Genomic DNA, 18537 nt, shown 5'->3' with positions numbered 1-18537 from the left:
CAAGCTGTATCAAAGCAGGCCCTGCTCCCATGTTCCAGGTCACATAGTGCCCCTGCTGTCCTTTTTTTTTTCTCTCTAGAAGCTGGAAAAACTGAGTGCCTGCCACAATTATTAGGTTTTTCCTGTCTTCCCCCATTGCTTCATTTTACCCGTGACCCGGAAGCTATCTGAATATGAAGGTCAGGCCTGGAGCCAAACTGAAGAGCACAGGAACACACACCAGGGCCACACCCATTTTATTCAGGGAAAGTTGTTCTTACCAGAATTTGCCAAGAGGTTGAATCCATACCAAAAACACCTCACTTTCCAACCAATAGCTTTCCAAGGGATCAGAAAAAAAAAAAAACTTTCATCTCCAAATGTGAAAAGAAAAAAGAAAAGGAAAAACCTTAGCTAAGAAACTGTATTCCTTTCATAAACAGACACTTTCATTTGGATTTCATTCTTTGACTTCTGTTTTTCAGCCTTTGTTATCTCAGGACTAGCAAGTAAATAACTAAAATGCCAAGCATATATTCAAAATACCAATAGTTTGTTTTTAAAAATCAGGTACATGAAAATCCTCTAATGTTAACAGCATTTCCAAGTGAATGGCCAAGTCTTTCTTATTGTTAAAAGGAGCAAAACAAATCCCCAGATCACATGTAGCAGAGTCTTTAATAGTTGGCCAATAGACAGGCTGGATTGGAAAATTCCTTTACGTGGCATCCAGTGATTTCCAAAAACAATTTAATTTCAAACAACGATCCTTCCAGATGTGACATTTGGGTAGAATTGTTTGAAAACACTAGAAGTAAACGTGAAATACCAGTGGTTTTGAGACAATCAAACTGCAATTGTTGAGGTTTGAGACTGAACTACACAGTTACTCCTATATAGTAAAATGCTATTGATACTTTTTCTGCATATGTAGGACATGCCTGGGGGGAATGGAAACTTGATTATACACTTTCAAGCTCAGTCAGTTTGCTTGAAATTGTTTTAAATGGCCACAGGCAAAGTTCTGACTTTGGGAACGGCTTTGGGTCACCTGGATCTCCTTTCCCTTTCATCACTTTCAGCATCCCCTTCTCCCCGTCACAACCCCCGTCCCTTGATATTGTTGGAAGGGGGTTGGGGAAATATGATAAAATCCTTCATAGAAAACTCTCATAGGACTATTTGCATTTTGAAAGAGGATCTGGGACAAAGCAGTTTAATCCAAAGGAATGAATTTTTGAGGTAGTCCAGAGAACAGAAGTAGGAATTTTGTGGATTTCTCTCAAATCCCATACAATGGCTGACTCTGTGAACCCATAATGCAGAGCATGATAGTCAGCTGACCACAGATGACCTTCCCCTTCATGTTTCTAGAAGCTGCTGAAATCAAACAGATCTGGAATCAGATGACAAATGCACAGTGAAATCACATCTCTCTGAACAAATGATTTCTCCCTACCTCAGTTCCTCACAGCAAGAGATTCAGTTCAGTCACTCGGTCATGTCCGACTCTTTGTGACCCCATAAACCGCAGCACGCCAGGCCTCCCTGTTCATCACCAACTCCCAGACTCCACCCAAACCCATGTCCATTGAGTCAGTGATGCCATCCAACCATCTCATCCTCTGTCGTCCCCTTCTCCTCCTGCCTTCAATCTTTCCCAGCATCAGGGTTTTTTCCAACGAGTCAGCTCTTTGAATCAGGTGGCCAAAGTATTGGAATTTCAGCTTCAACATCAGTCCTTCCAATGAACACTCAGGACTCATCTCCTTTAGGATGGACTGGTTGGATCTCCTTGCAGTCCAAGGGACTCTCAAGAGTCTTTTTCAACACCACAGTTCAACACATCAATTCTTCTGTGCTCAGCTTTCTTTATAGTCCACCTCTCACATCCATACATGACTACTGGAAAAACCATAGCCTTGACTAGATGTACCTTTGTTGGCAAAGTAATGTCTCTGCTTTTTAATATGCTGTCTAGGTTGGTCATAACTTTCCTTCCAAGGAGTAAGCGTCTTTTATTTTCATGGCTGCAGTCACCATCTGCAGTGATTTTGGAGCCCAGAAAAATAAAGTCAGCCACTGTTTCCACTGTTTCCCCATCTGTTTCCCATGAAGTGATGGGACCAGATCCCATGATCTTAGTTTTCTGAACGTTGAGCTTTAAGCCAACTTTTTCACTCTCCTCTTTCACTTTCATCAAGAGGCTCTTTAGTTCCTCTTCACTTTCTGCCATAAGGGTGGTGTCATCTGCATATCTGAGGTTATTGATATTTTTCCCAGCAATCTTGATTCCAGCTTGTGCTTCTTCCAGCCCAGCGTTTCTCATGATGTACTCTGCATAGAAGTTAAATAAGCAGGGTGACAGTATACAGCCTTGGTGTACTCCTTTTCCCATTTGGAACCAGTCTGTTGTTCCATGTTCAGTTCTAACTGTTGCTTCCTGACCTGCATATAGATTTCTCAAGAGGCAGATCAGGTAGTCTGGTATTCCCATCTCTTTAAGAATTGTCCAGTTTATTGTGATCCACACAGTCAGAGTTAAACATGAGAATACCTGCAAAGAACCCGGGATCATGTCTGACAAACAACCACATGTCAGTACGTCCCTATTTGCTTCGCAGTGGCAGTGCAGGCAGCCTGAAGACCTAATGTCTGGGTGAAAAGCAACTCTACCATTTACTAACAGCTCAGTACCTCAGTCTCCTGGTTTGTAAAATGGGAATACTGCATTTTATCCAGAGGATTATTGTGAGAAGTATTAAGATAAAGCATCTTAAGTGCTTACTGCAGGGACTGGCACTTAGAAAGTGCCTCGTAATTGTTAGCTGCCTCTTGGTCGGACATTTTTGATATTGGAATATACACAAGGATTTCTTTCTATTTTATATTGGAGTATGGTTGCTTTCCCAGTGGCACTAGTGGTAAAGAATCCACCTGCCAATGCAGGAGACACGAGAGTTGCGGATTCTATCCCTGGGATGGGGCAATCCCCGGGAGGAGGGCATGGCAACACAGTCTAGTATTCTTGACTGGAGAATCCCGTGGACAGAGGAGCTTGACTGGCTACCGTGCATGGGGCCGCAGAGAGTCAGACACTACTGAGCGACTGAGCCCTCAACAAGCATAGTTGCTTTACAATATTGTGTTAATTTCTGCTATACAGCAAAGTGAATCAGCTATATGTATACATACATCCCCTCTTCCTTGGTTTTCCTTCCCCTTTAGTTCACCACAGAACATTGAGCAGAGGTCCTCGTGCTGTACAATCCGTCCTCAGTTATCTATTTTATACATAGTATGCATATATGCCAGTCTCAGTCTCCCAATCCATCCCAACCCCTCATCCATACTTCTGTTCTCCATGTCTTACACAAGAATTTCTAAGAGGTTTTGCTCTTTTTTCCTCAAGTATAGGGAAGAAAAACTTTCCCTCTTATTTCCCCATCTGACCTTACTGCATGCTATGATATGTCTTCTGCACTCACCACAAACATTTCAATTATTTGGCCTAATAGAAGGGATAAGGAGTGTGGAAAATCTAAAACAGAAGCTATGGCCCAAATTCTTTATGTTCATTTTGTCAAGCAGAAAGAGGAACACTGTGAAAAATCCTCCAGCAAGTAAATGACTTGAGGGTTGTGCACAGTTACTGGGTGCTCTTGTGCTCTTGGACTCTCCTCCCTTCACAGAGGGGCTTCTTTTGCCTATGGATAGGTTTCTAGCCTCCTGTCAAGCTCTGTTCAAATTGCCTAAGTGCTTATAATCAAAGAGAGCAGGGACATTTCAGTGTGACAATCACTAATATATTGCTGCCTACTTGTTTTCTAAAGTGCCTGCCCTACTTCTTAAATTCCAGAGCCAGAGGTTCATTCCTTTGACTCAAAGCACTGATTCCATAGGAAATCCCAGCTAAAATGCAAAGATCCCCTAGATACGGAGCAAACCATGTCTAGCCACTGGCACATTCATGCAAATTAACTAAGTTTAGCTCATTTCTTAGAAATTAAATATAAGGCAAATACCTTTTGTTGAGGAGATAAGTGGGGCACCCTGAGTATTCACTGAAAGGACTGATGCTGAAGCTGAAGTTCCAATACTTTGGCCACCTGATGCAAAGAGCCGACTTATTGGAAAAGACTCTGATGCTGGGGAAGATTGAGGGCAGGAGGAGAAGGGGGCGACAGAGGCTGAGATGGTTGGATGGCGTCACCAACTCAATGGACATGAGTTTGAGCAAACTCCGGAAATGGTAAAGGACAGGGAAGCCTGGTGTGCTGCAGTCCATGGGTTTGCAAAGAGTTGGACACGACTGAGTGACTGAACACAACAAAGTTGAAGAGAGAGTGGGAAAAATAGGCTGCTCAGTCACAAGCTCATATACTTTCAGAGTTTGGCAGCTGCATGTAGGGCCATAGGGAGTGGTGGAGAGTACAGTATCCGTAAGAGTAAGTCCCACCTAAGGATATTCACATTTGAAACTTCTAAGAGCATCATGCCAGTCAAATAAAACATGAATGTCCATTGGCTGAAATTGTGCTGAGTCCATCAGTTTGCAGTCTGAAATCCAGAATATGAAGCAGAGAGGAGGTAGTTCTATGGTGTAGCCTGGGTAAGATGCTGTAAAGAGGATAGCCTGGTCACGAAGGACCCATGATATGACCCACAGAGTTGTGTAGTAGTCGAACACAGGGACCAGGCGCACAGGCTTCATGCCAGGGCTGAGGGTAACTCATGCCAGCTGCCAAACACCATCTGGATCACCTGTGGGAGACTCCAGAACAGTGAGGCCTTTCTTGTGGGTCAGATATCTGGGAGCCAAAGCTTCTAAAATTTTTAAGGACCACAAAAAAGTCCAGGATCCTAGAACAGTTTCCCATCTGGAAAACAATCACCAGAACTAATCAGTGTGAGTTCAAACACATCAATGGGCAGAGAGGTCAAGAAGGCTTACTCCACATGGCAAGTCCCTTTCTTCCCTTGTTTCTTGACTAATTTCAAGGGGAATGGGCTCTGTACACCCCACTTAGGGGTCTGTCAACCTGACTTACTGCCTCAGGCAAAGAGCTTAGGAAAAAAATTAAAAATATTTCCCAAATAAAGGTGGTGAATTTAAGTACAATCATCCCCACCGTTAGGGCTAGTTCTGCTTCTGTCCCTAGCACGGTGCCTGGCACATGGCCTGTAATCGGAGTGTTCTTCCTGAACAGCAGCATCTGGGCTACACTTGAACCACCTCCTGAGTGGTGGAACCACTCCTGAGGAGGTGGAACCACCTCCTGAGTGGCCCTTTCCTCCCAGTGCATTTCCAGTTAGTCAGTCTCATCTGCTGACTGAGTCTCATCCGTGTTTTCAGCAGAGGTCTCTGGTTTCTTTCTGCTCACAGTGCAACTTCAATATCGATATTTAGAACAATTGCTTTATTGGCTTTCATGAAATTGAAATGTCTGTGATTCAACCCAGATGTGTGCAGAAATGACCATACTATGCTCATGACCACCAACAGACAGGGCCGATTCTAGGCCATGTCCTGACACAGGAGGGCAAGGATTGTCCTGTATGCTTTCCCATGGTCACCATTTTAAAATATTATATCTCGTGATTTGCATCATTACAGATTAATGATCACAACTAAGATGGTTTGAAAGTGTCTTCAGGTGGGGCACTTTTTCCTATTTGACTCAAAGTGGTGGTTCGGGGCACAAGGACTGTTTCCTTTTCAGGACGTTCCCACACTTCTGGTTTCCCTGATCTCTTTTTGACTCAGGTTAATCAGTGTCCACAAATGAACACGGCATGAGGCTGTGTTGTTACAGGGATGTTATCATACAACCTAAAAGGGGAAAAAAGGGCCATTCAAGTTGCAGTAGTGTTTGTTTCTAAGTAATGTATGAAACATGTTACCTGGGGGAAAGAGCCAGGCCTTTTATTTACATACATATTTGGTAATAAAGACATCTTTTACATTTCGATATGGCTGCTTTGGCCTAGCCCCACTAAAATAGCCTCTCCAAAACCAGCAAGCCAGATACTTCAGTGACAGCAAATAAATCCAGCTAACTGCAGCCTTCCCATGTGCAAACGTGGGAGGCTTACTTTGTTCCCTGGTAACAGGTAGATAATTATACCTGTGACCTTTTAGAGGCACAGGGTGGGGAAGCATTTGGGAGGCTGAATGTTAGACAATGATTTCTCAGTCCAGCCACAGTCGGCAACATAGGCCCCAAGGAATGGTTCAGTCCATGCATCCCCCAAACCAACTTTTTAGCTGTCACTTTTCAACACAAGATGCTTCATACCTTACAAGTCTCATCCAGTTATTTGTGAATTCATTTTTTGGTGACTGCAAGCAAGCCAGGGAAACAAGTCTGAATAAAATAAAACTATCAGGAAGAGCTATCTTATGTTATGGTGGAAACAGACTTGTGCTAAATCCTGTGTTCAGATTATTTTTCCAGGCCTTTGTAGCTGAATTCTAGGATTTCAGTTAAGTTGCATCAGGCAAGCATTTAGCTAATACATTCAATGATAAACAATTGACAAAATAAGATAGCATTATTGGGATAATGTAATTTAAGATAGTCAATACTTTCATTTTGTATTGTATATTGATTTTATTCTATGCAAAGCTGAATTCATTCCTAATGTTAATTTTAATGCCAATTACTAATTGGTTCTATTACTAAACTGTATTATATACAACACCTTAAATATCATCATCATCAGTCGTTTCAGAAAGTAATTTGGACTCCACTTGATTTTTCCTTTTAGAACTGATTTTATTACCTAATCTCGGCCTAAGTTTTGACTCTGAAGTTGATATTTTTTATTGCTTTATTATTCTTATAAAAATGACACAAGTTCATTATAAAAATTCAAGCTGTTATAAAAGTATAAAATTAGCATAAAAATTGTCAACCACAATTTAGGTTGACCTTAGTGAATATTGTTCCAAACATCTATGTAAATAACATATTGACATGCATATTTTCATTGAAATGAGGTCATCTTATCAAAGTTATTATTGATGAAGATAATATATTTAATTTTACTTGAATTCGACAATAGGAGCCAAATGAAACTTCATTTGGCTGAAGTTCATTGCTGAAATTCAGAAAAATATTTCTTCACTAAAAGAGTGTTAGTTTTTAAAGGACCCACCAACGTTAAAAAACAAAGATAAATTATTAAAGAATTTAAGTTTTCACTCCATATTTTAATGTTACACTGATTTAATTGACTGTTTGCCATGAAAGTTGGAGAATTTAGTATCATTAGCATCCTTTCACCCTTCCCTCCGTCATCAATTTTTGTAAGGTATTTTTGTCAAGACATGTTGCTTTTCTATTCTCTTTTCTAACCATAGTTTCTGTAGTCATTTTACCTTAGTTCTGTGTTTAAATGGATTCATTGCCAGTCTTATAAATTCATATTTCTCAATATGGTTTCACAGTTTCAATATTTCTAAGTTTATTTTTGCTGTTTTGGTTTCATCTCTTGATTGCTTATATTTTATGAATTGATGTTTTTCAAAAGTGTCTGTGTAGTTTATTGACCAAACAGGGACATTTCAGAGAGTAAAAGAGGACACTATTAATATTAGTCAAGACAACAGATACAGTAGGGACTGTTTTATACAAAGCAGAACTTAAGATCTTCCTAAAGCCAGAGGTGGTATATTTCACAAGTTCTTGAAGGCTTCCACTCAGTACTTTTTGAGGCATTTCAGATCAGATCAAATCAGTCACTCAGTCATGTCCAACTTTTTGCGACCCCATGAATTGCAGCACACCAGGCCTCCCTGTCCATCACCAACTCCCAGAGTTCAGACTCACGTCCATCGAGTCAGTGATGCCATCCAGCCATCTCATCCTCTGTCGTCCCCTTCTCCTCCTGCCCCCAATCCCTCCCAGCATCAGAGTCTTTTCCAATGAGTCAACTCTTCGCATCAGGTGGCCAAAGTACTGGAGTTTCAGCCTTAGCATCATTCCTTCCAAAGAAATCCCAGGGCTGATCTCCTTCAGAATGGACTGGTTGGATCTCCTTGCAGTCCAAGGGACTCTCAAGAGTCTTCTCCAACACCACAGTTCAAAAGCACCAATTCTTCGGTGCTCAGCTTTCTTCACAGTCCAACTCTCACATCCATACATGACCACAGGAAAAACCATAGCCTTGACTAGACGGACCTTTGTTGGCAAAGTAATGTCTCTGCTTTTGAATATACTATCTAGGTTGGTCATAACTTTCCTTCCAAGGAGTAAGCGTCTTTTAATTTCATGGCTGCAGTCACCATCTGCAGTGATTTTGGACCCCAGAAAAATAAAGTCTGATACTGTTTCCACTGTTTCCCATCTATTTCCATGAAGTGATGGGACCAGATGCCATGATCATCGTTTTCTGAATGTTGAGCTTTAAGCCAACTTTTTCACTCTCCACTTTCACTTTCATCAAGAGGCTTTTGAGTTCCTCTTCACTTTCTGCCATAAGGGTGGTGTCATCTGCATATCTGAGGTTATTGATATTTCTCCCAGCAATCTTGATTCCAGCTTGTGTTTCTTCCAGTCCAGCGTTTCTCATGATGTACTCTGCATATAAGTTAAATAAACAGGGTGACAATATACAGCCTTGACGAACTCCTTTTCCTATTTGGAACCAGTCTGTTGTTCCATGTCCAGTTGTAACTGTTGCTTCCTGACCTGCATACAAATTTCTCAATAGGCAGATCAGGTGGTCTGGTATTCCCATCTCTTTCAGAATTTTCCACAGTTTATTGTGATCCACACAGTCAAAGGCTTTGAGGCATTTAAATGGTGCCAAATGATGCCTTGCACAAAGGAGCATCTATTTGAAAGGAAAAGTTTGGCTCTGACTAAAGGCCCAACAGTTCCCTTCATGGGACTAATGCATGGGCTCTAGGGAGTCCACCAGTCATTCTAAGTCATATCCATGGTTCTCCATGCATGTACAATTTCTGGGAGATGGCCATTCCACCATTAGATTTTCAAAGGGGCTAATGCCTGGAAAATCCCATGGATGGAGGAGCCTGGTAGGCTGCAGTCTATGGGGTCGCTGAGAGTCGGACACGACTGAGCAACTTCACTTTCACTTTTCACTTCCATGCATTGGAGAAGGAAAGGCAACCCACTCCAGTGTTCTTGCCTGGAGAATCCCAGGGACGGGGGATCCTGGTGGGCTGCCATCTATGGGGTTGCACAGAGTCGGACACAACTGAAGCGACTTAGCAGCAGCAGCAGCAGCAATGGCTCCATATATGTTACTAATTGATATTTCACAACATATCTCCCCAAAGTTACATCATTGGAGAACGTTCTCCAAACTTTCCTATAAATAACACCACACAACTATAATTTCACTTATTACTACTTAGTATTTATTGTGCGATTAATATAAGAAATGACCGAGTATAGAGTGTTTCTGATCCTCTGTAAAACTGCTAGTAATAAATTTGTGTGTGTGCTGTGTGCTCAGTCGTGTCCAACTCTTTGCGACCCCGGACTGTAGCCCGCCAGGCTCCTCTGTCCATGGAATTTCCCAGGCGAGAATACTAGAGTGGGTTGCCATTTCCTACCCCAAGGGATCTTCCCAACCCAGGGATCAAACCAGCATCGCTCGCATCTCCTGCATTGGCAGGTGGACTCTTTACCACTGTGCCACCTGGAAAGCCTCAATAATAACTTCCACTTTAGTTTTTAATATCTCTTTCATTAAGGTTCATGCAATAGTATTTAATGTTAGGACTATTTTTTCCTTCTGACCAGTAATTATATGTCCTTTTATAAGCTCTATTAGCTATTTAGTTGTGTGGTTCACTGTGGTTTTCTTTCTGCCTGAACACTTAGGGAGGTCATTGAAAGCTATTTGAAATTATTTGAAATAGGTATTCTAGTCTAGGTTTTCTGAAACTATGTCCATTCCTCTTCTATCAACACCTCTCAAGGTTATCCACTAAACCACTCTCTTTTCTAGATCCTTATTCTTTCCTTTTTGACTCAATGGTGATATTGCAAACTAAAAACAAGTGGATGGATGACAGGTCATCTACACTGATTAGGAGGAAAGCTATTAAATGTCCACTTCCCTTTGCATTGCATAGTCTTGGCTTAAAAGATGGAACATGAGGCATTCCTGACAGAGAAAAGACATTAACTAAAGAGAAAAAAAATGCTGCATGGAAAATAGAATAATAATTCCAATAGTGGCCAGCAAAATGATTAAAAACATATGAAAGTTAGTTGAAAGAAATATACACATATGAAAACTTCCCCTGAAGTGTTCAATTGCTTCTGGCTACATCCAACCTAAATAGACTTTCCCAGGACACTTAAACAACAAGAACAAAATGCAATGAGCCCTAATAAACTTGCTGTGTAGGGGCATTTATCAGTAGTTGCCCCCCCTAAAACAGTTCACATCAGATTCATCAATTCAGATCGATTCAGAGATTAACTTTTTAAAGTATCTTTTTACCCTGCTGTTAAAAAAAATAGTGCCTTATCCCCAAAATACGATCTGAGATGTTGACAGGAAAACTGTTAATCTAATCCTTTGCTTTGCAGAAAATTTAGACAGCTTGGCTTCCTCTTTACCACACTCCCCCTTTCATGACACTTCGTAGAATTGGCTGGCCCTGGCAGTACCCATGTATACAAGCCCCCTGGGCACACCTTCCCACACCCTTACCTCGCTCAGCTATGCCAGTCACAGTAGCACACTAGCCAAGAAGGGGCCTTCTACTCTTTCCACCTATGATTTGGTCTTTTCTTCGTCTCTTCTTAATCCCCCACACATGGACTTCCATCTGAAAACATAAGGAGGTTGGAGAGTAAAACCTTAGCAAATAGGGCAGCGGCAGTAACCACAAGTTGATTTTTCAGCTTTCTCTGAAATTTCAGACTGACAGTTGTGAAATTAATGAACAGTAAGAGGGTCTCTTATCTCCATTCAGACCCATGGGGATGGATTTTTCTCTTCAGCTGTATGTCTGGGTCGCTTGCACTTCCCTGGAGCATTGCTTTAAGAGTAAAATTCTCGAAACTTAAGAATATGGAGTATGTTGCAAGTTCAACTGCAGTTCAACCGCAAATATAGAGCATGGGGCAGGCTTTGGAAAATACAATACAGGACATCTTAGCCTTGTTATGGTATTAATTTTCTCCCACATCCCTGTAAGTTATTTTATGCATGTCTTCTAGCCTCTGTGTCTGCCTGTTTTCTTTTAATTTTTCCTTACAGAAGAAATCTTATGACAATGTGACATGAATGTCTCATTTATGACCCATACCATTTATTTTGCTTACATGCTTGGTTAAGGTTCATACTTTACATATGTAATTTTAATAAATTCATTATTCTCAAAGTCAAAAGAATAACTCTCATTTTAAAACTTTAAAAAACTGCATTTGTCTTTCAAGTAAATATATACAAATAGTAAGGAAGTTTTGGCTGTTTTTTCTGCTTTATTCTTTCTCTTAGGTCTTGAATTCTTCAAATATTTTTAAAGTCACTTTTCAAGTGTTAGGCTTTGCTACATGGCTAATAAGAGAAGGATAAAGAACTATTTTATTATTTTGATTAACATAGTATTTTCACATAGGTCAGTATAGAAAGATAGAATAAAAATATATTTCCTCAAATAATGTGCTTTTTTAAAGACTCGGATCATCCAGGAAGTAACTCCACTTTCCATTTCGCTTGGTCTGTATTCACTACAGATTTACTCATCTCAAATCTGTTATTTCTGCTTGAGCATTCAGAAATATAAATGTGTTTCCTTCTGATGTTGATCTCGCCCTGTGCTTTTTCCACTGCAGGTGTAACCCCCAACAATCTTGTTAAAAGCAAGCTGATTGTAAAACACGCACACACTCTACCACATTTTATTTCCCCATGGAGACCACACCACCAACTTAATTTGGTTCTGCTTTCATGCTACCCAGTGCTACTTGAGAAATATTGAAAAAAGCCATTAAATTCACTGAAATTTCTTGCAGCTCAACTTATCTGGCCCTTTTCCATTATTCAGTGAGTACTCTTCCCTAACTGAGTCACTATAACATTTCCCACAGTGCTTAATCCCATAGTATTTTTCACTATCCCATTTCCCAGGATTGGAATCGCTTCATTCTCTGAAGATTGCTTTGCCTCATACTTAGAAGAGTACATTCATTTTATATTAGCTCCACTAGTGCCTCCCTTCTCTACAATAACCTTTCTCTAAATCCATCTATTTTATTTTTCTTCCTTTTTCCCTTTCCCATTTCTACACCCTTGATCCCATCTCCACACCCTTGATCCCATCTCCTCCTATCTCCTCAGAGACTTTTTCTATTGGTTATCTCTTTTCTCTTAGGACCACAGTTTCTTGCTCTCCTCTCCAAATACTCCTGTCCTAACAACAACAACAAAGCTGATCTTTAACTCTATTTCTTTTTCAAATATCCTTTCTGCAAACCTTTTGAACGTGTACTTTTCTTCTTGACCTAATCTTTAACTCCTAACAGTTTAGTTTTTATCCTTTATCACCCCATTGGAACTAAATTATCAAAAGTCACTGGCTCATAACCTACTGGCCACCACATTTAACTGCCTTCCTCAACCATCCATTACTTCTGGAGCATTTGACAGACTCAATGATACCAACTTCTGGAACCAGAAGCGTTCCAGAATTGTGAATGGAGTCTTTTGTCTCCATACCCTGCTTCTTTAACTTTGAACTTGAACCTTTATCTCTTTAGGCTTCAATTTCCCCTGCTCAATCTCCTTATTGTAGATATTCTCCCAGGAATTTTTCTCTACTTACTATCTATATATTCCTCTTCTGGAATTTTTATGGTTTTAAACCTCTTCTCTGTGCAAATAGTTCTGAATCCCACTAATGCCAAAGTATAGGCTTCTGTTTCTTATTTTGGCTGGGCTTATTCGTGTTTAAATTCCACTAATATGTCTAACTCAACAGTTCCAAGACAGCATCTCTTTTCTCTCCTTCCCCAACCTGTCTTTTCCAATTTATCCCTTTCTGTAACTGACATCACCATCTTCCCTGTCATCTAGAATAAAACATTGGTGTTTTCTTGGACCCATGATTTATTTGGGCTTCCTTGGTGACTCAGTTGGTAAAGAATCAACCTGCAATGCGGGAGACCTGGGTTCAGTCCCTAGGTTGGGAAGATCCCCTGAAGAAGGGAACAGGCTACCCACGACAGTATTCTGGCTTGGAGAATTCCATGGACTATTTCATGGGGTCACAAAGAGTCAGACATGACTGAGCAACTTTCACTTCACAGAGCAATGAATGCTCAAGCTCTCATAGATACGCTGCCCTGTTAGTTCTTTTAGATACTTTACAGACACACAAACTTTCCTGAATTGAAATTACAGGCTATTTCCCTGCCTCTCTGCTTCCTATCACTTACAAAACAAAATCCAGATCTTATCATGGCATTCAAAGTTGTTCACAGCGTGGCTGCAGCCTACTTGTTTGGTTCTAGTTCTCAGTGCTAGACTGAGCATCAGGCAAACTGAATTATTCGCTATTCTCTGTAATCACTTCCAGATTTCTGTCCATGGGGCTTTGCTCATGCTGTCTTTGCTCAGCATCCAAAAGTTTTCTCCATCCTTTCCAGTCTTTTTTCTTTTTTTAACTTTATTTATTTTTGGTTGCACTGAGTCCTTGTTGCTGCCCAGGCTTTCTCTAGTTGTGGCGAGCTGTGGCTACTCTTTGCTGCAGTGTACAGGCTTCTTGTTGCCGTCTCTTTTCTTGTTGTGGAGCATAGGCTTTAGGCACACAGGCTCCACTGTTGCAGCATTAGGGCTCAGTAGTTACAGCTCATGGGCTCTAGAGCACAGACTCAGTACTTGTGGCACATGAGCCTAGCTGCTCCACAGCATGTGGAGTCTTCCTGGACCAGAGATCAAACCTATATCCCTTGCACTGGTAGGCAGACTCCTATACACTGTACCACCAGGGAAGACCCTTCCCAGTCGTTATGATCTAAATTTTGCTCATTCTTCAAATGGTACCTCCTTAAAGCTTTTCCTGATCTTCACAACTAGAAGAAGAGTTCCAACATTTCCAAACTCGGAATTTAGTACATTTTAATAATATAATCATACTCTTTTCATTGGCTTAGTGTTTATATGAAAAAGTTTCCCTTCCTTTTACTTGTAATCTGTTTGTGTCTTTATGTTTATAAAATGTGTTTCTTATAAACAACATATAATTGAATGTTGCTTTGTTTTATCTAGTCTGTCAACTCGTGCCTTTTATACCTGTGTTCTTTGGTCCGCCTTTTTTCTTTCCTTCTTTTTTTTCTATTTTTATTTTTAGATCCTCTGTTCCTCTCTTCTTATCTTTGTTTTGGTCATGGTTAACCCATCAATCCTTAAAAAATATATTCTCTCGTCTCATTGATTTTTTTACTTATGCCTCTTAGCATGATTTTGTACTTTAGTGGTTATTATAGACACTAAAACATGCATCTTTAGCACAGCACATTCTATGATTTAAAAAATTAAGAAAAATATCTAAGAATTCTACGACAATCTATTTCCAATTTTAGTCCCTATAATTTGTGTTCTTGTTTACTCTGACTTTATACAAAAGAGAATATAAATTCCATATTCTTTTATTATTTTTCTTTAAAGAGGCCGTGGTCGAAAGCAATTTTGTCATATATATGTACAAAAATACACACACATATGTATCATATATATGTATTTTGTGATGTATATGTATAGTACACTGCTTTTATCTGGGATTAGTACATGGCCTAATTCTCTAGCTTTACCATCACAGTGAGGCAGGCCCCATTTCCTGAATTGGTGAGGGTTTCTCTCAATGCTCCTGGCTCTCTCTGGTGTTGGACTGTCACCCCATTACTAGGTGTAAGACCCAGTGGGTGGGAAAGTTTATATAGATGGTACCCGTATGCTGCACATCAGAAGAGCTCATACAGCTGTCCTGCCCTTATTTCTGTGGCAGAGGACTGTTGTTTCTAATTCCTGTCAAGTTGGAGTGTGGGAGGTTTTCTTTTCTTTCTGCTGATCCACTCTCAAACTGAGGCAGTGTTTTTTGGTTCATTAGTTTACCTTGCAACTTTGAGTATCTAATGGCTCAAAAATTTCTGATTTGTTCTCATTGTTGAAGTGGCAGAAGTGTTTCTTGTAATGTTCTATATCCTAGACAGAAGCAGAAACTCCCTATTGAGTTATATACGTATATCTTCCTTAGATTTGGTTCTTCCAGAAACAAAGGTTAAGAGAGGGCAGGTGATCCTAGGAACCTCAGTCAAGTAGTGAAAGAAGAAACAGGGAAGAGAAGGAAGTGAGTTAATGAGTAACTATGGTGCAATCCCACTGAGGACTTCTGGAGGAGACAGCCTAAGTGGGCAAGCTGGGTCTTTATCCACCAACTCCCATCTGTAATTGATTAGTTGTCCTGTCTCTAGGTGAAGTCTATGCCAGATCCAAAAAGGCAGAGAGTCACAGGTGCAGCAGAAGCATTTTACATGAAGGAACGAGAGAGAGGCTACAACAGTGTCTGTTAAAAACTCTCTCTGTGCCTGTAAGGACATTTATTACTTTATTTCTCAGGCATATTGATGTACTGAGAAGACGATTCATACCTGATTTATCTTTGTATTCTCCCAGCATGGAGAATAGTCAGAAGACAATCAATCAGTATTTATTAAATGAGAAAATACCTTTTATAAAGTACCAATATGTAAAATTCTGGCTAGTTCTTCATTTCCTATTCTCCTCCCAAAGCAACATCCTCACCCCCACCTCAATCACTCAGACAATATATTTTTATCTCAACTGCTAAAAAGGTTAATCTCACCAGAATGTTTAGATTTTTTTAAATTTATTGATTTTTCTAGTTAATTTAAATGTAGTATAATGTAAAGGTATAATTTCAAAACCTGCTAACAGGCATTTTGTATTACTTGCAGCCAACAATGATAAGACGTCCACCAACCATTGTTTGCTATATTTGTGGTCGTGAATATGGAACAAAATCGATTGCCATTCATGAGCCACAATGTCTGAAAAAATGGCACAATGAAAACAACTTGTTGCCTAAAGAGCTAAGGAGACCAGAACCAAAGAAACCAGAAGTCAGGACCATTACTGGTAAGTTTTTGGAAAACAAAAGACTTGATTGTATAAGGGAAGACTCTTCTCTCTAATGGAGAACGCAATGGCAACCCACTCCAGTACTCTTGCCCGGAAAATCCCATGGATGGAGGAGCCTGGTAGGTTGCAGTCCATGGGGTCACTAAGAGTCAGATATGACTAAATGACTTCACTTTCACTTTTCACTTTCATGCATTGGAGAAGGAAATGGCAACCCACTCCAGTGTTCTTGCCTGGAGAATCCCAGGGACGGGGGATCCTGGTGGGCTGCCGTCTATGGGGTCGCACAGAGTCGGACATGACTGAAGTGACTTAGCAGTTAGCAGTTTCTCTCTAAACTTAAAAGAGTAGAGGTATTCTTTTATTACTTGCTCAAGCAACTGACATCAGCAACATTTACTGTCTTGGCCACAAAACAGTGGCCAATAGAAAAAACAGTTCCAAAATGCCTGACCAAAGGGTTGTTTTCAGATGCTGAGACACAAAGACACTGTATCCTGGCAAACTGTGCAAGGAGAGGGACTCACTGAAAACTGCTGTATTTCCCAAAAGTTACATTCATATGTTATCAAACACAATACTGTAAAAATGTGAAGCTTAACCTTTGGGGACATCTAGAAACATGTTTTCAAATATGAATGTGTCTTAGTGTTCAAAGAGCAGGGGTTCCTAAGTGAAATGCTTACAAGGTCCACTGGTCAGATTCCACAATTGAGCACATTTGTCCACGTGTGGAAAAAGGGAAGGTGGGAACCATGGGGAACTGAGAGCACTGCCTCTCTCCAAGGATACGGCTGCTACCCAATTCCAGCTGGTGTTATCCTTAAGAAACTTAGCCTTAACTTCACTGTGATGTATCTTCCAATAATACAAAAGAAATTGGAAATCTTGACTTCTATATGAAATGTCCAGATTTTTAAAATTTTGCAGTGAATACTTTGTAAAGCACTGCACAGGCCATATGAAACCTGAACTTCATAAACTGTCGTGTGCGGCCTCATTTCAGAGCCTTATACTTACTCATTCAGGGAGAGAATGAAGTAGTTCAGAGAATTTGCCATGCCAGCTCACACTTGGTCATTGTCATTTTATCAGTTGATCCCATGATTCCTCTCAAAGGAAAACCATTCTTGGTTTTAAGAGAAGTATCATTCAGTTAATTGATTCTCTTTATGTAAGAGAATCATAGATTTACATATCCAGAAGGTATCTTGGAAGCCATTTAGTACCAATTATCTCAGAACACTCTTTTAGACATGTGACCCAAAGAGAGTTTTCTAATAGCCCACAGAGTGGAATCTAGGTTGTCATGATAAAGTTCTAGGCTACCAGAACTCAACTATTCAAAGCCCTTGCCAAATGGAGAACTCTGCATGCAGATGGGAAGAGAGCTCGAGATGAAAATACCCATCTATTGAAATTAGAGCATTTGCTCACAAAGAGATTGTTTCCCTCTTTGAGACTCTCTTCCCGTCATTTCTCAACTGATAAAAAATCTGTTTCCTTCACTCCTTATCTCCATCATTTTCCCTGCTTGAGCAGAGTTATCACAATTATAGAAGAGAAGAGAAACTACTGGTTTGAAAGCCCTGGAGGGTTCACCAGTCTTGATTGGCTACAGATGGAAAAGCCAGGTCCTGTCATTGCACTTGCTGCAGTTTTCCTCTTGGCTCCATGGTACTGTTCTTTCTGAGGGTGCCCTTCCTCTCTGGGTGAAGACACTTCCCACTTTAAAGTAAAGGCACTAAAACTTTTAGAAATGTAATGACTCATCTTCAACTCTCCATGAATACTTGGGAATTTTTGAGCCCATATTAAAACTCATGAGTAAGGTGAAAGTCAGTACCATTCTTTTTTTAACTGGTTTAAAGCACTCAAAATATACATTCATATCCTGCATATATAGTGACACTCCCTTTATCCAAGGGAGAAATACTAGATGGTCCTGTTGTGCTAGAGTTTAATTTCCCATGGAGGATAAAAAGAAAAAGAACATTAGTAGACTTGTTAAAGAATCCAACATTGGCTACGTTTGTATGAGCCACTAGATAGAAAAATCATATATGAGAACTACCTGGGCTTTAATGAAAACAATATATGCTGTGAAAATAATTTTCTAAAAACTATGTGATATATTTTTGAGTACCTGGCTATATTTGTGGGGGGTGGGGGGGTGCTTTTTTGGGGAAATTCTAAGACAGTCAATTTAGTGTACCAAAGCCATTCTATTTAAATAAGTTTTATTAAAGTTAAATCCCACACTGTTTCTCTAAAATAAACCCATATGCCCTTTTTCCTATGCTCTGTCAATGAAAATTATACATCTCTCAGCTGTCTTTGTTGCTTTCTTAAGGACACTTCTTTTTGTCAGCTTAACTATCCTGTTTGCATTCTTCACTTTAA

At 40.2% G+C, this 18537-nt stretch overlaps 1 protein-coding gene across 3 annotated transcripts in view; it reads left to right on the top strand.

The window, feature by feature from the left end:
* Positions 1-18537, top strand: part of LOC102277109 (zinc finger protein 474) — a 70684-nt gene that overhangs the window by 46428 nt on the left and 5719 nt on the right. For all 3 annotated transcript variants that reach the window (XM_070374089.1, XM_005894572.2, XM_070374088.1), the window contains one exon: positions 15951-16131. In XM_070374089.1, the coding sequence (XP_070230190.1) occupies positions 15951-16131 (181 nt within the window). The remainder of the gene's footprint in view (positions 1-15950; positions 16132-18537) is intronic.

This window comes from Bos mutus, chromosome 7, assembly GCF_027580195.1.
Source record: "Bos mutus isolate GX-2022 chromosome 7, NWIPB_WYAK_1.1, whole genome shotgun sequence".
In the NCBI taxonomy this organism is placed as follows: Eukaryota; Metazoa; Chordata; class Mammalia; order Artiodactyla; family Bovidae; genus Bos; species Bos mutus.
Note: the sequence above shows the minus strand (reverse complement) of the source record. Positions and strands in the feature narration are given on the sequence as shown.